Raw genomic sequence first — 17,578 nt, forward strand, 5'->3', positions numbered from 1 at the left:
ATGTTTAAATAGTCTTTAAAAACTATAAGTTAGGTTAGGTTTCCTTTATAACAATTCTGAACAATTATTGGATTCAGAGAAAAAAGCGTTATGACAAACGATCGTTCTGACAAACATTACCATTCTTCCAATAAGTATGCGAGACGATATAGACCCAAAAACAACACATTGATATTGTAGTAAAAATATTTATTCCACCTTTATTGTAAAAATACTGTTAGCCCCCACACTAGAACAGCTAGCACAATATTATCTCATTTGCCAGTCGGTCCATAACATTCTTATCATGTCCGGTCCGCGACCCGACATGTTAGCCGTTCAGACTTTTTTTTGCTTAATGACTAACATATTGATAATTTGGCGACACTCGTTTGAGATTAAATTAAGTACTTAAATTATATAAATACATGGCATTAAAAAGCCGTCTGAAAAGTATACCCACAGCCTACCGCAAGAAAATAATTGACTAACCTGCACTTAAAGGGGCAAAATATTTGTTACTTCAAAGAGATTTTGGTAAAGTAATTGGTCACTATTAATCTAGTTAAGTTAGGAAATAATTTGACCCTTAGGTACCAGTGCTGGTTACGAGTATGTACGGAAACAATGGAAAAACTACTTTTTCGACGGCCTCAGACGCCATTGGGTGAATCAACTTTGTCTTGTTTGTTGTTGTCCCGTTGTCCAAGAGACAACAGCGACAGAGTTAATTTAAATATATGTTACTAATATTCAGGAGATATTTTGAACAATTCGAAACATGTCGAGCTAAACTCGATTTAAGACGTGAGTTATCCGGGTCATTATATTTAATATTCAGGAGATAGTTCATAAAATTATGGGCTTGTAACTACAAGAATGTATACTCGATGAATTTTAAACCACGTAATACATATAGAAACTAAGGTTTTAAAGAGTTGTCCAGGAGACAACCATGGCAAAGAGGTACAAGAAAAAGTTGATCGCCCCCATTAAAAAATGAACACAGGTTTTAATATCACTTATCGTTTATCATTATCACCCTTCATAAAAATATTTTCATTCTTCCATAATTAAAATAAGGTCTTAAATTAAATGCATTCAATTACAATACTTTTAAATAAAATTGTACTTACTTCTTTATATATAGAGTACCACAATAGAGTAGAAATCTAATGAAAGCACCACATTCATGTTACTGCCACTTTTACTACATCACTACATTCATCATCATCATCATCAGCCGGAAGACATCCACTGCTGAACAAAGGCCTCCCCCCTTAGAACGCCACAATGAACGACAACTCGCCACTTCGTCGACTTTCACGATGTCGTCAGTCCACCTAGTGGGAGGCCTGCCAACGCTTCGTCTTCCGGTTCGTGGTCTCCACTCGAGGACTTTTCTCCTCCAACGGTTATCTGTTCTTCGAGCGATGTGGCCCGCCCATTGCCATTTCAACTTGCATATATTTCCAGCTACATCGGTGATTTTAATTATTTATTGTATGGGCCAAGTTGCCCGAAATAAATAAATTGATATCATGGGACACCTGACACCAATTGACCTAGTCCCAAACCAAACCCAAACTAAGCAAAGCTGGTACTGTGGTTACAACGGATAAACATACTTATAGATAAATGGCACATACTTATATACATATTAAACATCCAAGACCCGCGAGAAAACATTCATATTATTTATACAAATATTTGCCCGGCCGGGAATCGAACCCGGGACCTCAAGCTTCGTAGTCAGGTTCTCTAAACACTTGGCCATCCGGTCGTCTAAAATCGATCGTAATAATATTTGATTTAAAAAAAATTAAAAATAAAAATAACCTGTCCAGATTTTTTTTATTAATCCCATTTCTAATTTAAAAAATATGTTTCATTCTATTATCAGACCGGTGAAGTCGTGTGGAGTGGACATTTTGAGTACTGTAACTGCTCATACATTTTTACTGATGACTGTACGTAAAATGCTGTATAATGTCAACGTTTTATGGAAACTTAACTTTTAGCATGGAAATGTATGTACAGTTTTTCTTGCATCAATTTTCTACTCTTTGCTGTGGGACTTTAGAAAAACTATTTCATACATAAAGTTATTAAAAACCTATAATAGAGTTATTTTTTGAGATTCATAAGATTATGCTTAAGATTCATAACAATGCGAGTATTTGAAAAAAAAATTGCTTACATTAAAAAAAATGCAGGTAGGTTCTTAAGTAGCAAATATCATATCTTAGGTTCACAGAAGCATAGTTTAGGTACTTATTCACTTTTAAACGCGCAAAAAGAAAAAATAGAGAAATTATAAAGCAATTCCTTTATCATATTCATAATGGTTGACAAATATAAAATAGGGACGTAACTTCATTGATGCCCTTTATCAGAGACAGTTAAAACATTAATTTTTTTAACGGGTTTGAAACTTTATATAAAAAAAATATAAATTATACTTGGTTTTAATTGAATAGGTATTTAACTAAATGTTAACAAAACAACGTTAAAATTGGTGTCATAAATATTGCAATTCCCCCATTAAACTATCTAAAAATGTACGTACCAGTATTGAAATACACAAGTCTAGTTTGTATTACAATGATAGATAAGTAACATGTTTAAAATCCTTGAATGTACCAAATCTGGCAGCTGAAGTTTGTTTCCATTAAGTTAATTACCTGAACGTATAAGCTATTTGGTTTCACTTTTGTACTTTCTGTGTTACAAATTAGGTAGTTTAGTTTCCTGAATAAAAAAAATGGGACACATTTTTTTCTTGTAAATCAAACACGCAAACCGTAACTTTACCTGCCTATTTCTTCATAATTCTTTGTTTAATTGGCGCCAAACGCCATTGACAGACTAATAAGTTTTTTATTGCACACTAGTCTATTATTTATTAATTTCAACGGTTCAATGACTTTGTTCTTTGTGATTTGGCGTTTACTAATTAAGCTAACAGCCTGTACTAAAACCGCCCCGAACACGATTATGAACAGCACCGGCGCGCGGCGAACGATTTCTTTATCCAATGCGCAGACGAAACCCATAATGCAGTGTCTAGTTCCCATCGCACGCAATGCATTACAAAACATTCACCGTAGTCGTATGAACTATGGATGGAACTAATTATAATTAACTGTAATTTTCATACTGGAACAAAGTTTTGAGCGTTCATATTGTGCTAAGAACTTTATTTGGCACTTAGTATAACCCCTTGGCACGAATCCATATAATCCATAAAGTACCTACGTCACACATTTAGGGTGGGTCAAGCGGTTTGTGTGACACAGGAACAAAATAATTGTAAATTTCATAGCAACACGTGTGACAAGGGGGGGGTTAAATAAAAGGGTTAAAATTGGTGTGACGTACTTTATGGATGGCCCGTAATGACCCATTTTTTTTTAAGTATCTTTTATGAATTTTTTTATCATCTACTTACATTGTTTCACTATATCTACTTAAAAACCCATTTTTGATATGATGAATCACATATCAATTTATTTTTTTTTAACATTTTCTCCCTTTTATTTCTCAGACCATTTGCCCATACACTCAATTATAAGAATCAGTCAGTCGCTTCATAGCGTAATAATTGCAAATAGGGAGGTAACTCGGCCGTACGTGGTGCGGGAAGCCCCCTCCCCCCTTCAACGGTGATTCTCAGGCCTCAACCAGCCTAGCTTTCTGGCCACTGTCTGATGTTGTCACGCTAAGGTAGCTTTATATTCGGGACAAACCATTTTTTATACTAAAAACGCTAACTAATCTCTGATATCTGTCCGTTAACTTTAAAAGAAACGCTCATATCACTACTGCTTTTCCCCCTTTTCGGATGAAAAAAGGAGTAATATACCACCATTAAACATATACCTACAATATAAGGCACCACAGTAAATATCAACACAGGCAAATAAACCACAGAACTCCTAATGTCATCAGGAACAGCAAGAAACCAAATAACACCGCATGCTATATTCTGTAAGAAACATATAGTATAATAAATAGCATAGCGGTACCTCGTTCTACCTTCTATTGGTAGAATATACGTGAAGAGATACACGCCGCCTAGGGCTAACGAGAATGACAGTTCGGCCATTTTGTTGTGAGCACAAAATGGCGACCGATCGAACAGCTGTAGCCATGTCGTCATGATTATTATGTGGATAGCGCATGCGAGGATCGTCCCATAGGGGTAGAGGTATGCTATCACTGATATGGACATGACTCGGCTCACTGAAAAAAAAAAGTTTAAATTTGGTATAAAATAGATTAAGCAATATATTTGTATTTTACAATCATTATCACCAAATTTCAAAGTCATAGGTCAATATGAAATAAACAATTCATTAGAACAAAATTATGTAAAAAATAAACTGACTTTGGCTGGTTTCCTATTCCTTTTTTTTTCAATACTATTTTGCCATCTATCGCAAAAAAAAATAAGTTTAATAAGTTTGAAACCAATTTTTCAGAAACATTTAAAGAATCACTGTGCATCGTAGCTCTTAAACGGTTGGACCGATTTAAATGCGGTTTTTTAACTCTAAAACTAGTCAATTCTAATGGTTCTTACCTAGGTTTCATTAAAATCGTTTCAGATGTTTATGAGATATTGAATTTTAAAATGACAATGTCTGGGGTGGGGTTCAACCATTTATTAGACCTACCTCAAAAGCATAAATTCTTTGTTAGCCACCTAATGACATTTCACGTCGATCGCATATGTTACAGTTTTACGCTAGTGATATTATGTTTATGGTTACAGTAAATTCATGTCACGATCGTCTATTTTTATACAAGCTTTCTATTATTATTTATTAGTCGTATAATAAACTGTTTTTTTTTAACTGATTAGAAAAAAAAATCCAATAATAATAATAATACGTTGCAAATTTTTACATATTATTAGGGTGGATCACCTATTTCTTGTTGTTATTCTGTCCCGTCAGCGAGGGGACAAAAATAGTACACAATTTAATAGAAGAAATGTGTCACATTGTACTAACATGATTGTCAGATGACCAATTATAGAAGGGGCTTAAAACTACCACAAAAATGCATGTTTGGCAAATTTTAATCCTATAAACTTACGGTTTAAAGAGTGACTCAGGAGACCGTAACTATAGCAACGACTTTTAACTTGGCCATACATAGTGTGAAAGAGTAACAGTCAAACTTTCACATTTATATTTGTAGAAAGAAGTTATTCAGAAGCAATAGCCCCCTTGCTTGCTTACGAAATTAGAAAATCGAAGTTCGTATCGTACCGTTCCTCTCACTCTCGTATTAAATAATAAAAGCGTCAGCGGGACGGCAAGATACGAAGTTGGAATTTGTCTCTTGGTAATATAGGGTCAGGTGTTGCATCCCTTCTCTACTCGTAAAGACCACTTACATGTAACCAGGAAATGCCAGAGCGTCTGCAGCACAGTCCCGGTCCAGCTCATGTTCTCCTTGTCTTGCTGCGCGAAGCGGACGGCTCGCTGGTACGCCGCCAGGCACCAGCCCATGCCGATCAGCGACGAGCATATCGACAGGATCTGGTGGACTGGAAGCAAGCGGTTCAGTTGACATGGTTTTAAAACTTAGAAATAATAATAAGCGATTGGCCAGACATAAGTGCAGACAGGGCGAGTTGGAAATCCATGGGAGAGGCCTTTGCCGAACAGTGGGACATTCATTGCGAGTGCGAGTCGGACTCGCGCACAAAGGGTTCTGTACCATTTATACAACATTAATTAGACATTAGCAAAAAACGGCAAAAAAAAAAACACTTTTTGTTGTATGGGAGCCCCCTTAAATATTTATTTTATTCTATTTTTAATATTTGTTGTTATAGCGGCCACAGTTATAGATAATGTTAATGGTGTACGGTTGTGTTTTGTGTTGCTCTGAAGATGAGCTCTGGTTCAGTTCGAAACGCGTCAGTGTAGTGTGGTGGTGGTGATAGATGGGTTTGTGTGATTTGTGTCTGTTCTCACAGTGTGGAGGTGGAGGAACTGCATGAACACGCATACATTGCATAAACTTAGCTATCGTAAGGTCGCGGGTGCGCAGAAATTCTTTTAGTTCATAGAACCTCCTCCTTTTTTTGAAGTCGGTTGAAAACTCAGAGGTGCGAGCCCGGGTTTGAACACACGATACACTGCTTGAGAAGCCGTAGGTCAAACCATTAGTCTACCACGGGTTTTTCTAATAATAATGTAATTTTTACCCGACTGCCCGAAGGAGTGTTATATTTTTCGAGCGTATGTATGTATGTAAGTAGGTATGTATGTATGTATGTAAGGATGTATTTATGTATGTATGTATGTATTTATGTATGTGGGTATGTATGTCCATTTAACGACACATTTATTCAGTTAACGAGTATCTACTAGATAATATAGACTAGATATTGTTTTCAAAATGTTCCACTGACCTTATCTTATCTTATCTACAAAATGATTTATATAACATTAATGTAAATGTATTCCTTATTTCTGTCCCTTGTAAAGGTTGCCTGGAAGAGATCGCTCTGAAGCGATAAGGCCGCCTATTGCTTACCTTAGAAAATCTCTATGTATATACTTGTGTTCTCTGTACTGTTTACTGTATTTGGTGTGCAATAAAGAGTTATTGTATTGTATTGTAATATTGATTGTAATTTAATTATTTCCTATTTTTATTTTTTATTGTATAATTATTTAAATTCATAACTTAAAAATTTGTATGCTTAAAGGCAAGACATGAAGGACAGGACATCAAATTATTGTACATCTATATATTCAATTAAATAATTGTATATAGGAACTCATGTTTGACAAATAAATTATCTTTATCTTTATCTTTATTTCTTTGGTCCTCGCTGCAGCCTAAACGGCTGGACGGATTGTAACATATGAGGTATCATTGGATTCGTCATAACTGTCGGAGTGACATAGGGTATATAATATTTCAATATGGCGTCTGCGAAAAAAATATGGCAAAGGAATAAAAAAAATATTTTGTATTGTAACAATATGTGAATCAAATGAAAGCTAATAATTAGCTCATTCTAAATATATACGGGTTATAATACTTTTAATGTACTATTTTCACAGAAATATCATAAAAGTATAAAATAAAAAACATTACTTAATTAAAAAAAAAAACAAAAAACCCGACTGCCTTAAAAACTAAAAGGAAGAAAATAAATCTAGTGGTCTAGAATTCTGTCAAGAAGCTCATTTAAGGTTCAACAGAGAGTCCTAGACCACTAGATTTATTTTCTTCCTTTTAGTTTTTAAGGCGACTGCCTTTGATTTTTTGATTTTTTTATTTATTTAAACCCTTGTACAGTCGCCATCAGATATTTCGGAGCAGCCAAGGTGATTAAAAATATCGGGACATGAACTCTAATGCCTTGAGAATAGAGTGCATGTTCCGATATTTTTGACCACCTTGGCTGCTCCGAAATATCAGTCACCTGCATTAATATCTGCCACAGCGGCATGCAAAAATATCTGACACGTCCTATCGGCCCCAGAAATAGTGTCGTATCAGATATTTATGCACGCTTTGTGATCTCAGATATTGGTGCTGTTACTTTACTAGTCGGGAAAGCTGTTTCCGACCATTTTTAAAATCGGCGACTAATCGGCAAAAGCCCCCGAATCCATACTAATATTATAAATGCTAAAGTATGTGTTTGTATATTTGTCTTTCACGTCGAAACGGAGACGGATCGACGTGATTTTTGGCATAGAGATTTATGGGCCAGAGAGTGACATAGGCTACTTTTTATCCCGGATGCACAGTTCCCGTGGGAACCGCGCGCGATAACCGAATTCAACGCGGGCGAAGCGGCGGGCAAAAGCTAGTATTCAATATTTGGCAGTTCATTACTTAAATTACACTAATGAAGAGCACTGATTATTTGTCTAACACAACAATTCCAAGGCTAGAGCGAATAGGCTGTTACTCAACCAGTGAGATAATCTTTGCATCAGCACTTTTCATCAGGTGAGATAGGAGTCAATCACTGGTCAGTTTCACGTACGTAGGTAAAAAACCTACAGATTGTTTAGTTTTCTTGTTATGGTATGAAACACGTCAGCCGGTAGCAATTAAATCACAAAAACGTAAACAAACCTTGTCATAAAAATAATATCGGCAAGGAAACAGACGCCACAAATTGTTCAATTAATTATAAAAACATCACAAGGGATAAGTTCGCCTTTGTACATATATCTCATTGTGTGTCAATTGTGTTTGTTTACTTATTTTGTACAATAAAGAGTTTACATACATAAATAAAAAAAGTATAAGATAGGATAGACTTCCTGGTAATGATATGCATGTCTATGCTATGATAAGATACGATTTCGTTTTATTATATTATTGTTTCTACGGTAAACAAACTTGTAAATGTATATACTTGAGAGAAATAAGGAATTAATGGAACACAATTTTTATCTTATAAATAATTTAATGAGATACAAATCTGGAAAATAAAACGAATGACGCAAACATCATCAATATCTTTTGAAAAACAAGGAAGATACCAACTAATGAAGATTGTATTCCATCTCTTTCTAGTGAAATTAAAGTTAGTATGAGAGAGAGAGAGAGAGAGAGAGAGAAACATTTATTTACACATATTCGATACACATAAAAATACATTAGATGGAAAGAATTAAAAAATAACATGGTAAGGACTTCCTATGGTCGTCGTGTTTTACCACTTAGTACGTCACAGTATAATACATACATTCGGAGAATTTAAAACGTAAACCGGCCAAGTGCGAGTCGAATTCACGTACCGCAGGTACAAAACAAATTTATAGGTATCTGAGAAAATGTATGCAGTCTGGGATCATTTTTAGATTGATAACTGGCGTGCAGTTGTAAGTTGATAAATGTGCGAGGGTTGATCAACTTTTTCTTGTACCTACTGGTACCTCATTGCTCATGGTTACGTCTCCTGGATAACCCTTTAAAACCAGTTTTCTGCGGTTAAAATTCATCGAGCATACATTTTTTTGTTGTTACAAGCCCATTTTATGGACTATCTCTTAAGCACATTAGTAGATATAATTGTGGCTCAAACAACTTTTTAGTGTCTGTTGCTCAGTCTCTCCGTTAGTCGGGAGACATCAGTGGTACACTTTGTAACAAAAAAAAGCATGCTAATAGTATACATTGCATTTGCCCGCCCGTTCCAGTGTGTTATGTGTGAATATTGATGCATACAAACGGTGGCCAGTTTCTATTAATATAAGGATGAATACTTCACTTAAAAGAGAAACTACTTGTATCAGGAGTTCACACAAATAGTTATCGTATGCATCAATATTCATAACACACTGGAACGGGCGGGGAAAACGCTCGTGAGCCAGACCCGCTTATGCCCACCCCACTTCACATTTATCTGTCGTATTGTGTCGTGTCGTGACACACCAGAACGGTATCGGTTTCATACATTTTGTATGGTTGCGTTCACATTTATCTGATGCAGTGTGTTGTGACGGCTTGTGTTGTGTCGCATCCGGATCACAAGCATAGAGAGAGAGAAAGAGAGACAGAGAGCATCACGACACAACACGACAGATAAATGTGAACCGGGCTTTAGGAGATGAGCCATGAAGGAATTGCCGTAGAACTGTTACAACTCCTAACTATTAGTGGTACTCCTATATAGTTTACCCGCGAAGACCGAAAGAGCGCTCACCTCGGAATTGCCCCCTCAATGCGAACAGTAGGCTGGTCTGCAATACTTGCTGTGGAGCAGCCTCCAGGAAGCACTCGAAGATCCGCAGCAGGGCTGCATCAGCGTCTTCCTTCAGCATCAGCTTGTAGTAGTGACGCTGGGAAGCGTGGTCACGCTTGGTCTCCGCTTGACGGGACTTTATGGCGTAGCTGAAAAGATGTAATTTTTGTTGACTGTATACTCGAAATAACTGAATCGTGACCTGCTGTGGAACCTTTGCGTAAAAAAAGTCATAGTGACATTGCAGTGTTTGACAAGGGAATTAATTATGACTCTTACTGTGAAAATGTTCTATGGTGGGTCAGGAATCAAATGGTTCGACTGTGCTTGCAATGTCAATGTATTCAATAGACAAATTTGTGGACTTGTTTAAAGAACAGTCCAAAACTAGTATCTTAGGACTGTTTAATTATTTAAAAATATTGTTAACATGTATTGTAGTCTTTTAAGATCTTATGACTGTATAACTCTAAGACTGATTGAAAACTATTAATAAAATATTTCATTTCATTTATTTAGTTTTAATGACTTGCTAAAACATAACTGATGTTGATGTTACTTGGTCAAATAATTTGCAAAAAAAATTACACGGAATTTGAATGTAACTGGTTAAAAACCCAAACCTTACATAAGTGCATCAGTGAATCTGAGTATAGGAGCCATTTGCAGCACCAATATGAATATCCGCAGCCAGTGACGCTTCGTTACCTCGTTGGTGATAGAGACCTGTTGTTTGTCTTGGGCATACCTGAAAAAAAAAAAAAACTGATCATGAACTACAACCAGTATGTTTCTCCGCGCGGCGGTTAAAGTATGTCCTGTAATTGTTGTCCCGTAAGGGATCATCTATAAATTACGTCGCACAATAGGGGGAGGGGGAGGGGGATTGGGTCAGATAGTTTGTGATACAGGAATTTTGATTTTCATAGCAATAGGTATGACAAGGGGAGCCTAATAAATGGTCAAAATTGGTGTAACATACTTTATGGATGGCCCCAAATGAGCAACATAGTACAATCACATTATATGTGAGGCTGTAATTCTCACGCGGGCCTAGTACGGATTGGGAACTTCACACACACTATGGAATTAATTAGCAGTTTGTACTGGCCACATGTTTTTCTTCACTGTAAAGGTAGGTAAATATGACATGTAATTTCGCAAATGAATTTCGAAAATGGCAAAAGTGTGAAACTGCCAGATCTAACAATGCGCGAGAAAAGCCCCGGGTAAATAGTAGTATGAAAAATGACTAACATAATAAAATATGGTTTGATTAGGATTAGGAACCTTATCTTATCTGCAAATTTACAAGGTAATATTGAAATTTTGCAAATAATATTCAGCAGTCGGAATAAAAAATATTGAGTTCTTTCTTGATATTTAGTTGTTGCGCTTAAAATAATCAAGCTCAGATTGGGCCCTGGGCTGGGACTAGGACAATAGTAAATACTTTTCTAAACTCACTGATTTTAATAAAATGAATAATATTATATTTCTGCAGCAAAAGAGAATTGATTTCCCCGACCCCCTGGCTATAAAGCTGGATTTGCTCTTGAATATAATGATTTGTAATGTGTACCTAACTACAACTCCATGTATAAGGTAATTTATAATTCAATAATCTTAATTATATTAATTTATTTTGTATTTCCTCCTCCTGCCAATAGCAGGTCATTGGGTTTGTTTTACTAAACAGAATTTTTTATCTGCATTTTCCACTTTTCTATCCATGTATTGCAACTTTTTCCGACCACGTAAAAAAACATTAACAGGGGTGTTTCATCAAACTAACCCTAAACATCTATTAAAATGTTCAAGAATAATTTGAGGATCAATAGTGCTATTGGGTCTATCAAGTTTTTCTTGTACCTCATTGCTGGGGTTATGTCCCCCGGACAACTCTTTTAAAATCATGACTTTCTGTATGTTTCTGTGGTTAAAATTCATCAAGCATACATATTTGTTGTATGTAGTTGTTTTATGGACTATCTCCTGAGCACATTATTAGCATATATTATAACAGTTATTTAAACTGTCACTGTTGTCTCTTGGACAACAGGACAGAATGAACAAGAAAAATTTAGTAACTAAGAAAAAGTTAATTGAACCTAATATTTTTTTGATTTTAACATACTTTTTGCTTTTACAGATGGGCTGCTCAGCAAGATGTATTTTAGCTTGCACATGGTGTGCCAAGAGCCTGTCCAGATGGAGCGTTTTGCGCGCGAGGGTACTGCCAAGATGCTAAGCGCAAGAACAGTGTCAACGCGAGAGTGCCCTTGTGCGCAAAACACTCTGTCTCGAGAGGCTCCAAGATAAAATACGTTTTTCTTTAAATAGCTTCTGTCTAATGGGATAATTTGGCCAGCATCAAGGTTGATAGCTACAAACAATGTTGAGTCGAGATTTAATACATCTTAAGAGGAGTCATCATTTACAGCTTCTCTTCTCTGTAAACTCAAAACCAGCTACTTACTTAAGGGCTATTCACTAATTAAATATTGATGTGGATCTACCTATGTATTTATATTTGTTGTATAGACATATTGTTTTGTATGTATGGTTTGATTTATGTATTTTTGTTATTGCTCTAATATGTTGTAAATTGCACCATCTGCTAAAATCTATTCCTTACTTTTACTACTATAAAGGTTGCCTGGACGAGATCGCTCTGAAGCGATAAGGCCGCCTATTGCTTACCTTGGAAAACTTTCTCCTGTGTTTTCTGTAGCTACTGCTTAGGTACTATGTTATGGTGTTCAATATTCATTGTCTTATATTGTAAAAATAATATGTACTTACATTCGTATAGAAACAGCGGTGTTCACAAATGCTGGTAAAAGTATGAAGGCAAGCGTCCACCCAAACTCCACCATCTTCTGAGCCATGGAATACCTCACAGCCACGTTAATATCCAGCCCTAAGTCCACAAAATGCCCCACAATCGCCACTACGTACATAATAATATCGAAGTGTGTTATTGTTATGTTGTCTGGCATACGATCGGTTTCATCGTATGAATTTCCATTTTGAAGGATCTCGCGCATTGCTTTAGGCATTTTGACGGTTTATTGTTATACTACTTAAATGCGTAATTTCATAAATAATTCTTGCACGTTGTGTTTTTATCAATCATTAACATGATATAAAAACCCGCGCTAAGCTAACTAAAACAACAAACATCTTTATCGCGCACGCACGCGCAGTAGTACGTGCGTCTGCGTCATAAATTTTGACGTTGACAGATTGAATTTTTAATTCACGTTTCATGTCAAGGGCAGCGAGTTTAAGTAGACGTAAAAAAATAAACAATTTCAATTTTAATCAATGCTTACAGATTTTATGGTTCAAAAAATGATTTGACTTGGTATACAAAACATTTATTCAATTGGCTACTAGTCTTATCTAAATATTTACAACAAATTAAGCAATACCTAAGTAAATGGAACCTAAACCTAACTAAGCAGTGCTTCCAGTCCAGCCAAGATTACAGAGATGATACACTATTTAGCTCTTGACAAAACGCAGCATCCACTAGTCATTTCAAAGTAAAACGTTAGTAGTTAGTACACTGACTTTACAATGTCTTTTGAAGTTAAATTCGTAGCAAACAGTGTCCTAAATAGTGGTTCTTGTAATGTTTGCCTTGGAGATTTTAACCTGAAATTATTAAAAAGAAAAGCATACAATATGACTTCTTTTCGTACAAAAAGGGAGAGAAAGACTTAGGTAATAAGTTTATTAAAACAGCAGTTAGGCCTAAGAGGACAAGTTTCGAGTTGCACTTACTTTTCTTTTAACAGGTGCGTCAAAGGTCTCCACTTTTTAAGGAACTGTGTCTCATTATTTCTCCATTTGTCTTTTATGAGATCATTTATGGAAGCATTGACCACCTTAAAAATCACAATCATTTTAGATTTGTTTAGAGCCAAAGAATACGAAATTGGGTCACGGATACAGAATGAAATGGAAACGCAAGATTAGACTAGAAGCGAATGGCCGGCAGTGCACCAACAAGTAAAGCGTGGGTAGTTCGCAAAACTACTGGAACGATTGTACTAGAATAATGTAACCAGGGCCTTAAGCCCTACATTGTAATTTGTGCCTTCAATACCGGTTTTAGCACTTCCTGTGCCCTGGGCGAGATTTCCAAGGCGCCCCCAACTTTTGGGAATTTTCTAGACCGTATAGGCTTCAGGCGCCCCTTTAAGTCCGGCGCCCTGGGCGCTCACTCCACCGCGCCCTACCCTAACGCCGCTACTGTTTGCCTTGGAGATTTTATTTTAACCTTAAATTATTAAAAAGAAAAGCATACAATATGGCTTATTTTCGAACAAAAAGGGAGAGAAAGACTTAGGTTAGGGGCTTAGTTTATAAGCTCGTTCGCCCCCTCTTTTATATATATACACATATAAGTATATAGATACATACATATATAAGTATATAGTAAAATTATTTCTGTAGTATGACCCCATAGTGCTCAATCGAACTCAACGAGCACTTATTTGATTGCTCGTACAAGGTATAGTGAGGAATACTGTTGTATTTGGTTAACCTTTAAATATCCGCAATTATCCGTGTAAGCTTCGACCAGCAACTGCTCAAAGAAGTTCGGGACGAAGTCGTTTAGACATGTCTGCACGTTGTAAATGGAAGTGTTCATATCTTGGGCATGTTGGCGGGTTTTGATGGTCACAATGGCCACGAGGCTTTCTTGCATTGTTTCGTTGAAGCTGAAAAAAGTGGACTTTTTTTATTTTCTTTTTTTTTTGTGTGTGGAAATTTGTAAACCATTTTTCGATCATTCATCAGTTACTTTTTGTAAATCGGGTGACAGTACAATAGGTGATTTGGTAGTGAAATTTAGGTGGTCCGGCTAGGACGTGTTCGCAGGATGGAACTCCTCAACGGTTAAGGGTGGTTAATGTGTCGACTTGAAATTTGGTGCGGAAATGTAATTTGTTCACAAAAGGATCGTCAAATATATACAAAAAAATAAATCTTATTACAATAAATTGTCAGCCAGAATAATAAAAAAAATATTGGATTTAGAATGTCAAATTAGAATTCAATAATAATAATTAAACCTAAACCTAATAACCATATAATAAATATTACCTAAACTTGGAAGATTCCGTATAAAATACGAAATCCTTAGAAAAATTATTACTTCATTTTTACGTAATGACTACGAAACCCTATTTTTGGCATGTCCGACACGCTCTTGGCCGGTTGTTTTATTCCTATCGTGCTTCTTTCCATCGCACGTTGGCATATAGAAAGTTTATTGTTATGTTTTTTGTTAAACCCCATGTTTCGCTACCATATATCAACACCGGCAGGACTCGTGCATTAAATAGTTTGGTTTTAGTCGTTATGGTGTAGATTTTAGTCTTTCATTATTTCCTTTCAATACTTTTTCCAGCTGCTTGCAATTCTTCTTTCAGTTTCTTTGTTTATATTACTTTTGCAGACATCAGTTGGCCGAGATATAAGTATGTATTCTTCAGCATAGGTGATCTGCGTCTTCTCTATTGATACAAGATCTTTTTTACCGTTGGTCATCATTTTTGTTTATTCTGGATTTAGCTTCAGCCCGGTCTTTGCGCTCTCAGATGCTAGATCGTTGATAATCTTGTTTAAATCTGCTGACGTTTTTGCAAAAAGTAATCTGTATACCGAATTTCATTTAAATCGGTTCAGTGGTTTAGACGTGATGAAGTTGCAATCAAACAAACAGACTTACAAACTTTCGCATTTATAATGAACTAAAAGATTTTTTTTGCTCACCCGTCTTTGTACATAATACATAGGTATACTAGTGGGATACTACGAAAAATTGAAAATCTTACAGTACAGCTTGATGTAATATACAGTGGGCGACAGCGACCTCGTCAGGTAGTTGATTGTTGCATTTGTTGACCATGTCAAAGTTTCTGACATCTTCGAAGTTGTTAACGACATCATGAAACTGGCTTCTGACCTGCTCTAGCTTCTCTATCGGCTCCATTAGACAGTGTTCTGTGATGTCCAACATCTACAAGAAATACAGTAAATTTGTTGATAATTACGTTACTATGTTGAGGGATGATTGGTTGAGATAAGTAAAACTTGATTGCAGTGTAGAGTAGAAAAAGAAAAATAATGTATTTTTTATAAAATAAATATTTATATTCATAAAAAATATACATAGCGCAATTAGTGCGACGTGCGCTGAACAAATGTGAGGGGTGTAAATGCACTGAAATACGGCTCTTTTAAAAAAGACAAAAGTTTACCTTTCCTCAAGGAAACTGTAGGTACCATATGAGAAAGTGTTTCCTTACTTTCTCATAATAACATATAAACAGCCATGCAGCATAACAGATAAACAGCCATGTCATAAACGTGTTTATTTCGGGAAAATGTGTGTTTTGGATTATTTTTTGAGAAAATTAGCTAGTTGGACCAGTATGGATCGGGAGTGTAGTTACATTTTGTGGAAAGTGCACTTTTAGAAAAATACACATTTTTGGGACATTGCGTTTTATGACTTTAAGCATATTTTTTTATCTTTTACCTCTTCCATGGATATCATGTAGTTCGTAAAGTCGTGGAAATATTTTATCTTGTAGAATTTCACGATTGCGCTCCGCAACTCACGCGCCATCTCATTGTTCATAATCTGAACTAGATCTAGAAATATGTTGATCGCTTCAACTGAATTCTCTTTTAATTTGTTGTAACTGTTTCTGCCTAGGTTGAAAAGGTTTCTTGTCACGTTATATGCTTCCGTTACCAAGAAATATTTATTTTCCATATCTTTTAATTTAATCGATGAACTCTAAAAGAACATAATTTAAATTAAGAAAATATCACATAATGAGGACTTTTGTCAGGCGAAATATCGCTAGATGGCGTTAGTATCGTGAGGTTTTTTTGACGTTACGGTCTTGCTTGCAATTGGCTAATAACTAAATGAGACAATTGCAAGCAAGACCGTCGCCTTTTAGCCCTCATTATTAGTCGTGATTTCATTATCTACAAAATTAATTGTATTAAACATACCCTTGCTACCAGTATGCAGAGAACCGTAGTAGTAGTAAAATAAATAAGCCCCATTCCAACTGTTACTGAATATACGCAGAAAGTGATAAAGCGCTAGCTTGGCATGATAACTAAATAATTTTGGAATAATTTTGGGTTACCAAGCAATAAACTAAAAAAAAACTTATATAAAAAAATGCAATTTTTCGTCTACTCAAACTTTGAAAAATAAAAAGTATTAATGGAGCGTAACTCTACGAAAAATAAATGATTTTCAACTTTCGGATTTCGGCGGACACTAGTGTCTGGATTACTTAAGAGTACTAGAATCACGCACGTCAAAAAGTGAAACTCATGTGCGTAATAAAACGATTTTCAATTAATTTCACGTCATCCATAGCCATAAGTTAACGAATGTTATGATCGAAAAATGCCACGTAATATTTAATATTTCTCCTTGACGGCACACGTTTAAAAAAATATATCTTTTATTCCTGCCATGGACATTTTAGAATACCGGAGTAAATAATAGAACACCTTTTATATATCCCGAAAAAAAAAAAAAAACGAATTCTTCGTTGTTTAAAAACAATAAACGCTTGTGCATAGTAACTACGAGGAGTTTTGTCTGAAGACACGACTTAAATATCTACGCTTTTCTCACTGACCTCACTGTTCACGCCACTGGATCCCTCTCTCGTTACAATGTTTGCTTTTCTCTGAATTTAAAATTCATATAATATGAAATATAAGACGTAGGTAGGTACAATTTCATAAATATCAGGATATCGCTCATTTTATCTATGGGTGGGTATGTACAAAGGTTTT

At 35.7% G+C, this 17,578-nt stretch overlaps 2 protein-coding genes across 4 annotated transcripts in view; both read right to left on the reverse strand.

The window, feature by feature from the left end:
- Positions 1-12,922, reverse strand: part of LOC141441725 (XK-related protein 6) — a 55,263-nt gene extending 42,341 nt beyond the window's left edge. Inside the window, exons 1-5 of one of the 2 annotated variants that reach the window (XR_012452840.1) lie at positions 12,527-12,922; positions 10,350-10,469; positions 9,683-9,870; positions 5,387-5,539; positions 1,718-4,224 (exon numbers count right to left, since the gene is read on the reverse strand). Coding sequence is in view for 1 of the 2 variants with exons in the window: in XM_074106556.1 (XP_073962657.1) it covers positions 3,749-4,224; positions 5,387-5,539; positions 9,683-9,870; positions 10,350-10,469; positions 12,527-12,783 (1,194 nt within the window). In the remaining variant the exon portion in view is untranslated. Of the gene's footprint in view, positions 1-172; positions 4,225-5,386; positions 5,540-9,682; positions 9,871-10,349; positions 10,470-12,526 lie in introns of those variants that run through there. The other variant, XM_074106556.1, reaches the window with a different exon arrangement.
- Positions 12,923-13,078: 156 nt separating this feature from the next.
- LOC141441731 (uncharacterized) lies at positions 13,079-17,523 on the reverse strand. 2 transcript variants are annotated; one of them, XM_074106563.1, is made up of 6 exons: positions 17,419-17,523; positions 16,284-16,547; positions 15,577-15,761; positions 14,280-14,457; positions 13,514-13,617; positions 13,079-13,384 (listed from the first exon to the last, which is right to left on the reverse strand). In XM_074106563.1, exons 2-6 carry the CDS (start codon positions 16,521-16,523, stop codon positions 13,288-13,290), a joined length of 804 nt encoding a protein of 267 aa, XP_073962664.1. In that variant the 5' UTR covers positions 16,524-16,547; positions 17,419-17,523; the 3' UTR covers positions 13,079-13,287. The 2 variants fall into 2 exon arrangements, with proteins under 2 accessions (XP_073962664.1, XP_073962663.1); XM_074106562.1 differs by lacking the exon at positions 17,419-17,523 and adding an exon at positions 16,772-17,300.
- Positions 17,524-17,578: the final 55 nt, after the last annotated feature.

The sequence above is a fragment of the Choristoneura fumiferana genome, chromosome 24 (assembly GCF_025370935.1).
Source record: "Choristoneura fumiferana chromosome 24, NRCan_CFum_1, whole genome shotgun sequence".
Taxonomy (NCBI): domain Eukaryota; kingdom Metazoa; phylum Arthropoda; class Insecta; order Lepidoptera; family Tortricidae; genus Choristoneura; species Choristoneura fumiferana.

Bases quoted from the DNA above. Each gene is read 5' to 3' on its own strand.
- LOC141441731 (XM_074106562.1), bottom strand. From the start codon at position 16,825: ATGGGGCTTATTTATTTTACTACTACTACGGTTCTCTGCATACTGGTA. The intron at 16,548-16,771 runs GTATGTTTAATA...ATGTTCTTTTAG, and splicing joins TCTGCATACTGGTAGCAAGG to AGTTCATCGATTAAATTAAA. The intron at 15,762-16,283 runs GTAAAAGATAAA...TATTTCTTGTAG, and splicing joins ACATGATATCCATGGAAGAG to ATGTTGGACATCACAGAACA.